General features: G+C 42.7%; 1 protein-coding gene across 4 annotated transcripts; it reads left to right on the top strand.

Moving 5' to 3' along the window:
- Positions 1-2,534: 2,534 nt before the first annotated feature.
- Positions 2,535-14,182, top strand: LOC115045862 (tyrosine-protein phosphatase non-receptor type 7). 4 transcript variants are annotated; one of them, XM_029505795.1, is made up of 12 exons: positions 2,535-2,646; positions 5,821-5,898; positions 8,108-8,259; positions 8,407-8,587; positions 8,678-8,762; positions 8,848-8,927; positions 10,573-10,710; positions 10,806-10,976; positions 12,120-12,313; positions 13,032-13,145; positions 13,243-13,327; positions 13,733-14,182. In XM_029505795.1, the coding sequence occupies exons 3-12, from the start codon at positions 8,153-8,155 to the stop codon at positions 13,844-13,846; spliced, it is 1,269 nt and encodes a 422-aa protein (XP_029361655.1). In that variant the 5' UTR covers positions 2,535-2,646; positions 5,821-5,898; positions 8,108-8,152; the 3' UTR covers positions 13,847-14,182. The 4 variants fall into 4 exon arrangements, with proteins under 4 accessions (XP_029361655.1, XP_029361657.1, XP_029361656.1 ...); XM_029505797.1 differs by having other exon boundaries at positions 2,605-2,733; XM_029505796.1 differs by lacking the exon at positions 2,535-2,646 and having other exon boundaries at positions 5,364-5,898.
- Positions 14,183-14,514: the final 332 nt, after the last annotated feature.

Below are 14,514 nucleotides of genomic sequence, written 5' to 3'. Positions count from 1 at the left end.
ATGTGATTAAAAGATTCGCTCATTTCGTGACAGTTCACCAACATCCCCCCAAGACAACGAGTCTCCAAGCCAACAATCTATAACACCTGTTGACATCTGGCATCAACACAAAAACATCTCATTTTGTGGTTTGTTAATGATGTTGTGGAGCGAGCATCAAAAAGGGAACTGCTTTTCAGAGACAGCAGCGCCCCCCCAAACTCTCCTGTGAGGCTCCTTCACTCCTCAAACTTCATCATTCAATCAGAACAGTCTGAATTAGATAATCATCTGAGCCTGAAGCTTAAACATGTACAGACACGAGGCCATAAATAACTGATGTATCTGTACGCTAGTTCCTTTACAAACAGGTAAAATAAAAAAACTAAAAGTCGGACTCTGGTCCAGGACCAGGATTTGAGACATCACTGTTTCTGCCCCGTTTCATTCTCTGTCTCCTCTTCAGTCTTACTTATTGTGTCTCCGTCTTCGATTTTTCTTTCTTTCACTGGTCTCTCTTTCTACCTTCTTATCTCTGACTGCCACTCTTCTTTTCTACGTTTCTCCTCCTTCGTCCTCCATTTCCCATTATCGCACAGCTGACAGTATAAATGCTCCTTCTGTCGTTAGCGGATGAATTAAAGTGTTTCAGTAGTGAGTCTACAGTGAATTGTTTTCCGTCCTGGTGCTGAATTGCCATAGAAACTATAATGATAAATAAACTTCACAGGAAGCCAATCAAGTCTGCTGCAGCTCAGTCAGACTCCCTGGTCTAATTCATTCAGTCATTCTGCCTGTTAGTGTTCATCAGGGAAATTTGGTTTACAGACAAAACCACGCACTAAAAACGCTGCAGCTTATCGCACAACATACAGAATATCCTACAGGTAAATGATGGTGAGTAAGGCGGGGAGTCTAGAGCGACAGAAGGCTCTCATAAAAGCAAAATGGAACAGAGATATAGAGCGTGACAAATGAAGCAGAGAGATTGCAGCAGGGATAAAAGAATCACTTCTTTTACTCAACAACATGCACGTTTTCAGTCTTTGGGAGCCATCAACGCTGGAGGGAGAGGTGGATCCACAGAGTGGTAGATCCATGTACTTTTTGAGCTGACCTCCTTCCTCAAGGCCGGAGCGCCAGAGACTTCGTCCGTCCTCCGGACAAGGTGCTCCATTTTTAAGAACCGCTCTTCGTCAGACCCAACCAACCTGACCACTGACCCTGAACGCAGCTCCCAGGCTCAGTGGCCCTCAGTGGCCACATACTGGACATGTTAGTGCCATCATTTCATTCTTGTGTCCAGATGAAAAATTTCTACCAATTTTGAAGATTTTAACTCGAAGCATTACTGAGATATTGTGGCCCACGAACAACGCTGCCAGCAGCCAATCAGGAGAGAGGACTCATACACGGATTTTATTAAAGAAGGTGGTAAGTATATTTTCTCCTCAGTGCTGTATCTGAATACATCCTGTGTAGACAATGACTGTCCTGTCTGGACTGTTGCAGGTAAACCAAAAATCAAAAGCCAGCTGTGAAGAACAGACATCCTGCTGTACCCGGATCGGGACACAGCTACTGGTACAGTTAACACTCTTTTGAATGCTAATAAATTGATTCTTGGTTAATGATAATAAGCTAGTCATTTTAGTTGAGGCACATGTGCTGTAGTTAAAATTATATGTGATTTCTATGCAAACAAATGCTAATGCTAACAATTGCTTTAAAAATGCACCTTATTACATCAAGTCCTGTAGCTGATGCCCTCAAGTACAGTACATTAAATAATGCTATGCTATGCTCTCTGCAGCTAGCATCATAGAGCTACAGACAGCTAGAAGAAGCACTGGTTAGCAACCAATGCTAGCATAAAGCTAGACTTGAGATGACAACCCCCTCCCCACAATGAAAACAGCCAAAGTCAGACATGCCATGTTGAATATGAAGTTGGTGCAAAAAATATTACATCTTAACCTTGTAGTTTCTGGGGAGATCGGCACAACGCCACAGGAAGAACAACGTGGAGCGCCATCAGGCCTGAATTCAGGCCTGAATTCAGTCGGTCTGTTAGTGTAGCACAACAGGCATCTCACCGCTTTGGAACAATCACAGTCAGATTATTTGTTCATCTTCATACAGAGTGAACAATGATGTCTGTTCTCATCTCTTCATTTCTATGGCGACTCCTAATAATGCTAGCGGGTTAGCCGACCTGACTGAGTCCCAGTAGGACTGAATCCTGCTGCTGCTCATCTGACCGCTGCAGAGAAAAAGACATGGAAAATCAGTTGATACAGCACCACTGCGAAACACACACATACACACAGAACACTGACATACAACTACAAATACACAGATACACATTGTGGAAGCCCGTGGCGTGCAGTCTGAAGGGGACCCATAGCCTTGAATGAGGCAAATAGAAAGTGTGCTTGTGAGAGTGTTGAGTGTATGTTTGTGTGATAATGAGAGAGTGGGTGGGTGCAGAAAAGGAAGTGGGGGAGAAGGTAGAAGTAAAGACAACGACAGGAAACAGCAGCTACAGATGAGAGAAGAGGTAGAAGAGAAGAAGGACGAGGACCAAAAAGACGAGGGGAAGGAGGGAGACGACGACGGAAAAGACAAGAGGGAAGATTGAGGGAATGACACACAAAACAAAGAGAGGTGAGGAAGACGAGTGATGACAACTTTGACGACAACCTGACTTCACAAACTTCGAAAGGGAGCAATGGATGAAAACAGAAGTGCAGCGTGAGAATTGTCTATGCTTATTATAAAGAAGAGAAATGTCTGTTTTATTATTATTAATAATAATAATAATGATAACCAAAGGAGCAGGAAATAGATTCTTTAATAAAGTGGGTAATCCTGGTGTATCGAGATTATTGATATATGTTATTGTTCTGTGCAATCCGTGTGCTGATTTCAACTACTTTCATGTTTTTTTGTATAAATTATCAAATAAGATATTAATCAGTTTTCTGCAGGTTAGAACAAGAAACTCTTCAAGGAAAACTTGCTCATTACTGGGATTCCTCCACCAGTGCTCCTTGTTAATGAGTTATGATACTATGCCTCAGTATTAAAACAAATCAATGTAAGAAACTCTTTTGAAAAAATAGAAATAATTCCTATTTGTTTCTCAAATGGATGACGGAGGCAGGTCCATCCATTCACCTTTGAAGGTAGAAGAGTTCAAATTGGCCCCAATACAAATAATTGGTGTTAGCATTCAACATAACATCTGAAGCGGGAAGAGTGAAAAACCTCTTCCTCTTTGGACTTGTTGCTCATGTTGCTCATCCATTTGGAGAAAAACTCAAAGTTCATACTTAAATTATGTGTCTTATCGCAATTTCCCAGGAAGCTTTGCTTTGTTAATTATGAGGAAAAAACGGGGTCGTTTTGGAATAATTTTAATGAAGTATATTTAAAATAATTTTAGAATAATTAAAATAAAGCCTTTATTTATGCTTTATCTTTCAAACCGTTCACAAAGAGCTTTGATGGACAAAACTACAAAGTTACTGTTCTTCAATATAATTTAGAAGAAAGATCATTTGATAAGTCAGCTGGTGAAGTGCAAAAAAATAAAAAACTCACAATGGAGCTACGATGAAAAGATGACTGCAAATCTAAAAAATTAGTTTGAAGTGACTGGTCCTACTTCATTCCCTTAATCAGGTCGTTCCTGAGTGGAGAGGCCTGAAGAATATGAACACATTAAAGTCAACAACAAATAAAAAAGATACTGCTGTAGTTAGTAACAACATTCAGCGATCAAACTCATTGCAATTATTTCTTAATTGAACTTTAACACAGATAGACTAAAATAAAATGTAATGAGATGGTTGCTCCTGAATTGTAACCTGACTTGATGACAATATTAAACAGTTTCACTGACGTCGTCATCGTGCATCAAAATGTGTTTTGGCGCAGCAGAAATATATCCCTGTGTCTGAAATCACTTCCTATTTTATGCAGTGACCTTCTGCTCACCGCTTAATTCATTTCTACCATTTCCTGTTATGTCTTTTAGTTTCAGCATATAAGAAGACCTCTGCATGCTGATTGTTGCACACATACACTTCTCAAAGTTATGAACAGTGGCGGTTTCGGCAGTTTTGGTGACCGAACATATTCATAAATTACCACATTGACGGAGTCAGGGCTTGCTCATGTAGCCTTCAGTGATGGGGCAGCAGGTGATTGAGCTACATAACAACTGAGGGAAGCCATCCACAATGAGATCGCACAGTCCACAGTCAGATTGTTTACGATGTATATCTCACATAGTGAGCTCAAAAATTCATAAATCCAACAGTCTGATGATCAACAGCATCTGCAGCTGCATGAAGCTGCAAAATCTGTTGAAATCTATTGAAAACTGATAGCCAAGTGAGGTCAGCAGTAAAGAGTCCTCCTCACTTGTTAATTATCTGTATTCAAGACATGAAAATAAAGCAGCAGCATTGAAGGTTTCTTCTTCTTAAAGGAAGTGTTTGCTCATGGAGGGATCTGTTGAGTCCCTTTAAATAAGTCTGGAGTTTGGTCCTGCTCTATATGATTTATCTCTATTCAAATGGATATTTGATTGTAGAATATTTTACAATCTACAAAACAGCAAGTTAGCCTTCATCTTATTGTCTTATAACAAAAATATGACATCAATTGCATCTTTCTAGCTAACTGTTGCACATTTTGTACAGCACAACTTAAATTAAGCTTCATTGTTTACATTTTCCTAAAAATCTGCTTCACTTTTACATGAGAAAGTCTTTGAGAATGAAAAAGTGACACTAACTGACATTTTTCTGAGGTTACATCTGACAAATGGAAAGGCAGAGCTAACCTTAAAAATAAAAGATGTTGGAGTCAGAGCTGTTTAAAATATAAATTTTAGAAAGACTGAGAATTATACAAACCACCGAAAAGACACAAAACAACCACAAAATAGCTCAGTGACTGTCACAGTTCTGTTTGTGGTTATCCTGGGTAATTAGCCCGGCATGCTAACGTTAGCAGCTCAGCATCCAACTGCACTTAAACACGCTTAGCTGCTGTTGCTAAGCTACAGCTGGACGTTTGCTGTGGAGGGAGTTTGAGCGGCATCGGCACCCTTTGGGGACGCTACCGGTCACTTTTCTAAAAACTCTTCAGTTTCTGGTTCAAAGTTCAAAAGGGCAGAATTTTCCGTCGTGGACTGAAGAGCAAAACACTGTGGAGGTGGGAGGTTGAGTCACAGTTGGCTCATAGAAAAGGTTGATTTCTTTTCTTCACACTTCCTCTGTGGTAAATCGCCCCAACTGTCGGGGTGGTGGGGGGGTTTATATTAGTGTTTGTTATTTTGTTATGCTGTATAAATGGGTGTTGTTGTTCCGCTGCTGCTCTCCATGTGTGTGTGTTGTATGATTTCATATGAATGATTCATGAGCAGCTGTTCCTGGTTTGTTAATAATCAACGCCTGGAGCATCTTTCTCTCTTTCGTTATCTCGATCTTTTTTTTAATTCCTTCTCTGACTCACTTTCTCTCTCTCTCTCTACCTGAACACTTTGAATCTGAGTAGTAACGGCCAGAAAAACAGGACGTGTCTATTCCTGCTGCTGCTTCTCTCTCCTTCACTTCATATCCTGGTGTTTTCTCCTTCGCTATCACTTTCTCTCCCTCTCGTTTCTCCCTCCTCACTTGTTTCTTCTTGCCCTTTCAGTAACTCACTGATTTCACTGTAAGAGGCAGAGGAAGACGCAGAAAACTCCCTCACTGACTAATTAGTTCGTCAGTGATTAGTTGGGTTGTGTGTGTCGGGATCTTAGCTGTGTTGTTTTTGTTGTTGTAGGTGAGATGGAGGAAGTCAGCAGGACTCAAACCTTATTGGCCTGAATTACACAAAGACAGAGCAGCTGTCAGATACCTGGTAAGCCTGATCAACACACACTGACGGCTGTCATCACTTTATTCTTCTGGTGTGATCCGTTGAAAAGCTTCTGTAACTGCTCCCGTTTGTCTCAGCTTGCCAGGAAGTAATGCAGCGATATTAGCAAAACTGGCGTGTTTATCATAATTTAAAATATTATTTGACTTTTTTTTAGCTGTTATATGAAACGGAGGCTCTTCAGCTCTCCCAGTGGCTGCAGCGTTAATTAGAGCCAAAATGAAAATTGATAGACAGAACAAAGCTCCAACTTCAACTTCCGTCACCATGGTTACTGTAATAACAACTATGTCTTGGTCATTTTCAGGAAAAGATGGTGATTTGGTACTTCCTCAACATTAGATGATATCCGTTGTTGTGGTTGCAGTAACAACAAGGAAGTTACAGATAATTGAAACAACACAAACCATGACGTTCGCATTTTGTCGTTTTTGTAGTATAAACCATGTCACCACCTTTTTGACACCACTTCCATCACCATCATCATCACTATGAACCATTTGGTGTCGCTTAGCAACAAAACCTGTCCGGTTAAGACATCTCGGTGGACCAAATGCCGACACGCTTTGGTTTCTGAGCTGAAGCCTCCAGTTTGTAATTTGAACATCGGTCATCTTGGGGTTTTTCTGCTGTTGTTGTTTTTTTGGGTTTGTTTTTGTTTGTTTTTTTTAATCAGAAGAAGGTGGAGCTAAAGAGGAGGGAGGGCTGAGCTCTCTGCTGCATAATGATTGGATGGTACATTCTGCCATTCACTTGGTAGCGCGTGTCGGCTGGATGGTCCAAACTCCCAGAATTCCTACAGCATCATGTAGGAAAACAGTCCGGTCCACTCTTTGAAACCAGGACAGAGTCCAGACTTCTTTTATTAAGCCTGCTGGTCCGTGTGGTGGGCTTCACATCTTACTGAGAACTTCAGCAGAGCACTGGAACAGCACAAACCGACATCATCTGACGTCTTCTGTCGCGACAATCACTTCTGGTTTCAGTTGTTGTCGGTCAGAGACATCAGCTCCTTAAAGTCATCAATCAAGAAAAATTATTGAAATCCATCAGTTTGTGTGTTGCAATATGTTGTGCTTTGAGTCATTGTGGGTGTGCTGACTTCCTCATATGAGGAAACTCTCTTCCGATGGAGACACAGTGAAACGTTTCAGTTCCGAACTGATGTGGAAACATATACACACCCACGCACAAACACTCACAGACACGCACACACAGAACTTACTGATATCCATCATTTCTATGAATCTCTTAATCAGAGTTGGTGCAGGTTGGTTTTTGGGATGACTTATGTTGTGCTTGTAAGACAGCTGCTGCGTCTTTATGTCGCATCAATAATTAACTCTCGTCACGTTAAACTTCCTTCGTTGATGCCTGGAGCAACAACAATAAAACTGAATCGAAAGTCTTTCCACAAGCAGCACGTGGAATCTGTGAGTACCTTCTTTTGTACGGGAGCCTCTGAGTGACAAAACACCTCTGGTAAGAGCAGAACTGACGGTTTACTGAAACGTCAGACGGCAGAGACTTGAGAGAGGACGGGACGGTGAGTATGACAGGTGTTTTTGTTTTTTTGGAAAACTCTACTGAGCCATAAACACACAGGAAGCATGACTTGAAACCAAACCTGAGGTGTAAAAGCTGCGTGGAGTTGCAGAGTTGACGACGGCTTCTGTGAAACAAGTAGTTGGTTGATTGAATATTGTTGATATGTGTGTGGAGTTCTAATATTCGGGGTGATTTGGAATCGTGTTTATTTCTTCAGTAACAGAGACTATGTGCTTCACACAGTGATCACTGATGTGGAGTTTCATCCTTCAGCTTAACCAGATGTTACTTTTCACCGGCTCTACGGACGGTAATATGGTCCGGATCAGCCAATTAGAAACGGGCAGGTCTGGAAAGGGTTGTGGTCATGTAAAGAAAAGTGGTTTATTTAAGTCTGTTCAACTTGAAAATGCAAAGGCAGACTAACAGACAAATTACAAACTGGAGGCTTCAGACAAACAGCTCACAAACGAGGAGGGTCGACGCCACCTGAATTTATCAATTACATCTCAGAGACACTTAGTAGTTTTCATACTTTTGAGTTCATTCTTTTTGAAATAAAGCATTTTCATCACATATCACAGATCACGCTGTTTCCTCCTGCTGTCTGTTTGTTCATCAGTTGTCTTTCTCTCCTCTGCAGCCCGATGATGTTCTGATGAACAGCTGAGCCAAACTCAAAGACACTATGAGTATGTCAGCAGTGAGCTCAGCCTCCCCTCCTGCTGAGGACCCAACCACGCCGCCACCCATGACCACGCCCCCTCGCAAAGCCTCAGTCCGCCTGCAGGAGAGGTGTGTATCTTCTCCAGTCCAGACACTCATTTCTTTTTCGATAAAATGTCTTCCTCTGATGTTTTGACACTTCAATCCTGGTTTCTAAACTTTTTTTTTAAAGGAAAACCTCTCATAGATCATAGATGCACTCTGCTGTTTTTGCAGGCGTGGCTCAAACCTGTCACTGCTATTGGACATGAACAGTCTGGGGGTGGAGCCCGTCTGCTCTGTCTCCACCCCCAAGGAGGTGTGGCTCCAGCAGCTTCACACCTCCACCCGCTCGCTCACACACACACTGCTGCAGCAGGCGGCTTTGGACCTGGACACACTGAATGTGGAGTATCAGGTAGGCTTTGATAACTCTGTCCCAAAAACACAGTCCAGCAGATGAGGTGTGTTTGTTTTAACGTCTGGGTCGTGCCTGTCTCCTCCGCAGAAGATACCTCTGAACTATGTGAGCGCTGCAGAGCTGGACGTCCCAGGACACACGATGAAAGACAGATATAAAACCATCCTGCCCAGTCAGTGGCTCACCCGTCCCAAAGTGGAAACTCAGTCCATGCTGTTTGCAGTCTTTGTTAATCGTTGTTTTTGTTTGTTGTTTAGACCCTGAAAGTCGGGTGATCCTGAAGAGCCCAAAGGAAGAGGCGGGGCCAGACCGCTACATCAACGCCAACTACATGAGGGTGAGACTATGACGTTATTCTACAGAGTCAGCCATATTGGATCTCTGCACATTGAGCTCTGTTCTGTCAGAGTGTCTCCTTCAGAGGCCGAGCTGTCAGAGTCTCCGGATCAGTCCTGAATGTTTCTGAGTTTATTGTGTTGACAGAATAATCCGATATTTGGAGCTGATTTTTCATCATTACTGAGCAGAACTGCTGATCAGATGAAGAGAGAACCCAACCCAAACACACGGGAGGAACTTTTCTTTAGTTATTCTGCTTTACTTAGTATATATCTGGAAAATAAGGAAACATTCAGAGTGTGTTTTTACTTCTTGTTTTTTGAGCTGCGATCCCTGATTACCGAAAACAGTCTTTATGGAATCACAGATAGAAACAGCTGAGGTTGTGCTGATGGCATGAAAAAACAGAAGAACCTTAAAGTGGGTCTAAGAGGGTTATAGAGGATTAACTTCACTGAATGAACTGCTCTTGAACAGCGCTATTCTAGTCATACAGACCAGTCAAAGTGATTTTTAATTAATGCCACGATAGCTCACACACAGACAGCTGCAGGTGTCATCATCTGCTTCAGTTGAGCTGTTTCATTTGATTCTTCAGGCCCCGACTAAACAAGTTCAGTGACAGTGAAGAAAATGTGTTTCCTTTGTTGTTTTATTAAAGAGCACAAAAACCTGATAGAGTGTGACAGTGCCGTCGCTCAGCGTGGGCGTCTTCTCAAGTGTGTGTGTGTGTGTGTGTTGGACAACTAAACAAACAGAAACTCAAGACATGAGCCATCGGTTTGTCAGCGTGGGAGTTTGACAACCAGGAAAACCTCAGGAAGTGAGGGAGGAAGTGACACGTCCCAAACTAACCCTCTCTCTACCCCCCCTCCTCTCCCCAGCCCACGCATACATCAGCGCACGCAACAAACAGCCATGTGTGTGTTAATGTGTAGCAGGGTTTATAAAGCCAAGATCTGCTGTGTAAAAACGCAGTTCATGCAACGCAATAAGAAGCGACAAACACACGTAGATTTATTTACGTGTGTAAAGGTTTTTCTTGTCAACCTGCTGAGGATGCTCAGTTGTAGTTTATTTTTTTATCAGCCAAATGATAAAATAAACTACAAGAGAATATCTGTAATTTTTGTAAGTTTTCTTAACACCTTTACGACATTAAACTGTATCACACACAATCATGGTAAAAAAAATTGTGTGCATTTTAATTATCTCTGTAACTGCAGTCAACTGTGACCCAAAACAGACTTTCCTGAACTGTTTAGATCAAAGACTGAACAGCTAAAATAAAAATCAAACCACCTGCCCACCAAACATCCCCAAAACCGACAGGGCTGCACCTTCAGGAGTGTTGTAGATTTATTTATTTTTTCAATGATGTCTTTATTGGCTCGGTCAACAACAAAAACAGGGAATGCAAAATTAGAAAAGTAAGGCAGCAAACAGATCTTGTGTGTTAATTCTCTTTAGCTGACTTCCTCGTCAGTGATTTTGGCAATTTTGTCCATCAGAGTTTGAGTTTAATTAACAGGCTGCTGATAGATGAAATCAGGGTGTTTTTGAATTTACACGAGTTGAGTTTGTTTGTTCGCTCAGTTTGACAAACATGAATTAAACTAAAGTTCACCTCTCTGTGTTTTCAGGGCTACAAAGGAACCCCGAGGGCCTACATCGCCACCCAAGGGCCGATGGTGCACACTGTGGGCGACTTCTGGGACATGGTGTGGCAGGAGAGGAGCAGCATCATCGTCATGGTTACCAGGCTAAAGGAGAACAACGAGGTGAGGACACTTGACTCCTCCCCTTTGGACAGATCTTAATTTTCCTGGCGTACAGGACTTGACCTATCCGATTAACCTCACTCTGTTTGGTCCAGAAATGTGAGCCGTACTGGCCTCAGCTGACAGACCGGACGATGACGGTGAGGGAGGAAGAGGAGGACGAAGACGAAGAGGATAGAGAGACGAGTCGATTCGGCAGATTCCTCCTCAGAGCGAGAGACAGCCGAGAGAAAGACGGGTTCACGGTCACGGACATGGAGATCCAGGTGCAGTAAACCATCTCAGCTTCAGGTCCTGGTCTTAATGTTTCCTCTGTGGGGGGGTCTGAATTCTGATGCCTGCTGCTGCTCCTTCACATCAGAAGGAGCCGGTTGAGGTTAGTTGGGTCATCTGGTGAGGACTTTCCTGAGCTTCTGTCCAGACACGTCCAGGTCAGGTGGTCCTGGTGTGGATGCTGCTGTAGATTTGGATCCACCTGACTGTGAATGTTGATGAACGCTGGGCAGGAAAGGACTTGTGGCCCATCAGGAGTGAGCCTTTATTCTCAGCTTTGTCCATGAGCTACAACCAGCTGATCCTGCCTGCATCAGGAGGCACCGATACTTCAGCCACTTTGTGTCTTTGTCTCCTCATCATGCTGTCACCAAGAGCCCACAGCTTTCTCTGTAAAATCAAGAGTTTGTGGCAAAGTGAGTTGGTGAAGAGAAAACAGGTTTATTTTGTGCTGCAGCTCGTTTATCTGCTTCTCAAACCACATCCTATGCTGTGATAAAAATCATTTTGGTTTCACGATAGCAGCCCTTGTTTTTCTTCAATCGGCACAGTTAGATCTGTGTCAGCAAAGTCTAATGATGGATGCGTTTGAATTCAAGCTGAAGAATCAGTCGAATTATTATTGAAATCATAAAATGGAGCTCCCTGAAGGTTAAATGAGTCACCATCCTGTCTGTGGTGCTGCAGAGACACCTGGAAATATCTGTTCAGCAAAATCTTCAGCCCTCCGTGATGAACCACCATTTCTTCTCTGATTCAGGACAGAGCCAAACCAAACTCTCCTGACGTGGAGCTTTACTCAGGACACTATTCAGCGTCTTTCTGAAGGACAGTTCAACCTGTGGAGGAAGAGCCGGGGATCAAACCCACGACCCTGTGACCCTACATATGGAATGCAAATTGAAAGCTCTTCAGCACTTACTTCTCTTTTCAAACCGAGAGTCCAAGTCAGTCTGGGGTCCAGACAGGTTTGATGTGTAAACAGTCTGGTGAACTGGAACTGAGACGGAGCCCAGGACACTGATTAATGATCCTGGAGTCACACGTTAACTGTCACATACAGCATGAGAAAAGCTCTGCTGTCCACAGCCTTTTCATCACACTGTGTATGTGTGTGTGTGTCTGTGTGTGTACAGCTGTGTTCGGAACGTCGACCTGTCCGCCACTACTGGTTCACCTCTTGGCCTGATCACCATATCCCACAATGCACCGCTCCTCTGCTAAGGCTGGTGGAGGAGGTGGAGACGTACAGAAAGTCCCTCCTACCGACCAGCCCTCAGCCAATCACAGACTGTGACTCCGGCCCCGGACCAATCATCGTCCACTGCAGGTTGGTTCCTCCTCAAATGTCTCAAAGAAAGGATTGTCAAACATTTTAATTTTTGTTCAAATTGTAACTAAATTCTACAGTAGAAGTTTATTTACCACACAGGAACCACAGAGGTGTGTAAAAATATGTACACTGAAAAATAAAACAAACAATGCACATGAAATGACAGCGAATCTTACAGGGTAAAAATAAAAACATGATGAGTAAATAAATATAGGTAATGCATCTTATTCTGGCATCGTAGACGTATAAAAATATCACAGAATGACTGTTTATTCCCCTAAAATCCAAACTGCTTTCTTCACTCTGGCTCTCATGAATAACGTGGGCAGTAAAACCTCCTGGTTTGAGTGAGTGTCTCACATTATTAACAGACCTTGATCTGGGTCACTGATCAGTCAAACCAGCTGCGGTGTCATCAAAGCCTCTTCCTGTTTGAGCGTGCTGGCTGGTATTACATGAACTGCCGACCAACGCTGAGTTTGACCCTCAGTCTTTGACTGTGTAGCAGGTCTAGGATCTATATTAATAAAAAGCTTTAACCTTGAAAATAAAATATTGACTTTTAATATTAAATATGAACCTCATTAGAATTTGGATTTTTTAGATAAATGATGGCCCTTTAAAGAACCAAATCTAAAACAAAACCAACAGACATTTTTTATAACACCGGTCCACTTTTACCAATGATAATAACTCCTCCCCCTCCTCTCCTCAGTGCAGGTATAGGTCGGACAGGTTGTTTCATAGCCAGCAGCATCGGCTGTCAGCAGCTCAGAGAGACGAATCAGGTTGACATCCTGGAGACGGTTTGTCAGCTCCGACTCGACAGGTGGCTGAAAATCAAAAATCATTTCTTCATCTGTCTGTTTGAACCTTTTTCTTCCTGCTGTGTCTCTAATCTGTGGTCTCGTCAACCTCCTGTGCAGGGGGGGTATGATCCAGACCATCGAGCAGTACCAGTTCCTGTACTCCACTCTGGCCCAGTACAGCAGACAGCTACATCAAAACCAGGTACCAGACTCCCAGGGGGCATTTGGGTCATTAGGTATAACCCTGACCTGCAGAATATTATGCAGGTTCTCTTAAGATACAAAAACAGCCCTGACCCTGGAGGCCTGGACTCCTCTAGACCTCTGAAGCTGAGCTTTTGTATCTGGACCAGCAGATCCTTTAAACCCTGGAGATTGTGAATGAATCACAGCCGCCAACAACCCAGAATCTGAGTACAGTCCTGATTTAATGCTTCTCAGCTTTGGTCCAGGTTTTTTTGTTTACTGTAACCAGTTTCAGTAGGTTAACCATAAAGGTGGGTCACCTTGGGCAGCAGTGGTTTGTGGTTTATGAGGACCTGTTGTGTCTTTGTTCCACTGTTTGTGTTTCACTTAAACTGACAGAAGTGGCATGTTTTCCCTTCAGCAAAACCAGAACCAGACTAACACACTGCAACAGAACCAGCACAATCCAGAGGACCACGTGAGCATACAGCTGCAAAACCTCCAGCTGGTAAACACGCAGAACCAGAGGAACTGATACACAGCTGCAGAAACCCAGGACTCCTCAGAGCAAACAGGACCAGAACAAAACCCGCAAAACCTAAGTGACACCAGCAACAGACCCTAAAGATCCGGGATTGGTTTTGGGAGGAGAGGCTTGGAACCATCAAGGTTAGATGTGTCAGAATCACACAGTTTGTCCCAAATCTATAACAGAGTGGACATGAAGAGAACCTGAAGAATCAAGACCACCATGCTGGTCCTGGACTGATAGACTCAGAAAACAGAACTGCTTGAACCAAAAGAACCAAGTAATGTCCTTCCAACACGAACATCAGCTGAAATCAAATAAAGAAAAAGTTGTATTCTTTGACACAGTCCAGGTGTTTTTTTTTTTTTTTAAGATTTTTAAATTTAATTTTTTAAAGAGGATTTAACCAAAAACTGAACCCTTCAGATTTTGGTGTTGCTGTGTGAAACGCTTGTTGGCATTAAGATGATTCTAAAACCTAAAATCCAGGTTTGAGTCTCATGTGGCTCGCCTCTTGTTTTATTTTGTTGTTTATCATGTTTGTATCACTAACAGCTTCTAACAAATATCACTTTCCTGCTTCCCTTTACAAACATTTGTGGCAATTATCGTGTGTCTTTGTGTTTGTTCAGCGCCTTCATGTTTTGTGTGTTTTTGAAGTCACTAAGTATTTA

This window comes from Echeneis naucrates, chromosome 7, assembly GCF_900963305.1.
Source record: "Echeneis naucrates chromosome 7, fEcheNa1.1, whole genome shotgun sequence".
Classification (NCBI taxonomy): Eukaryota; Metazoa; Chordata; class Actinopteri; order Carangiformes; family Echeneidae; genus Echeneis; species Echeneis naucrates.
This window is presented reverse-complemented; position numbering and strand designations above follow the sequence as displayed.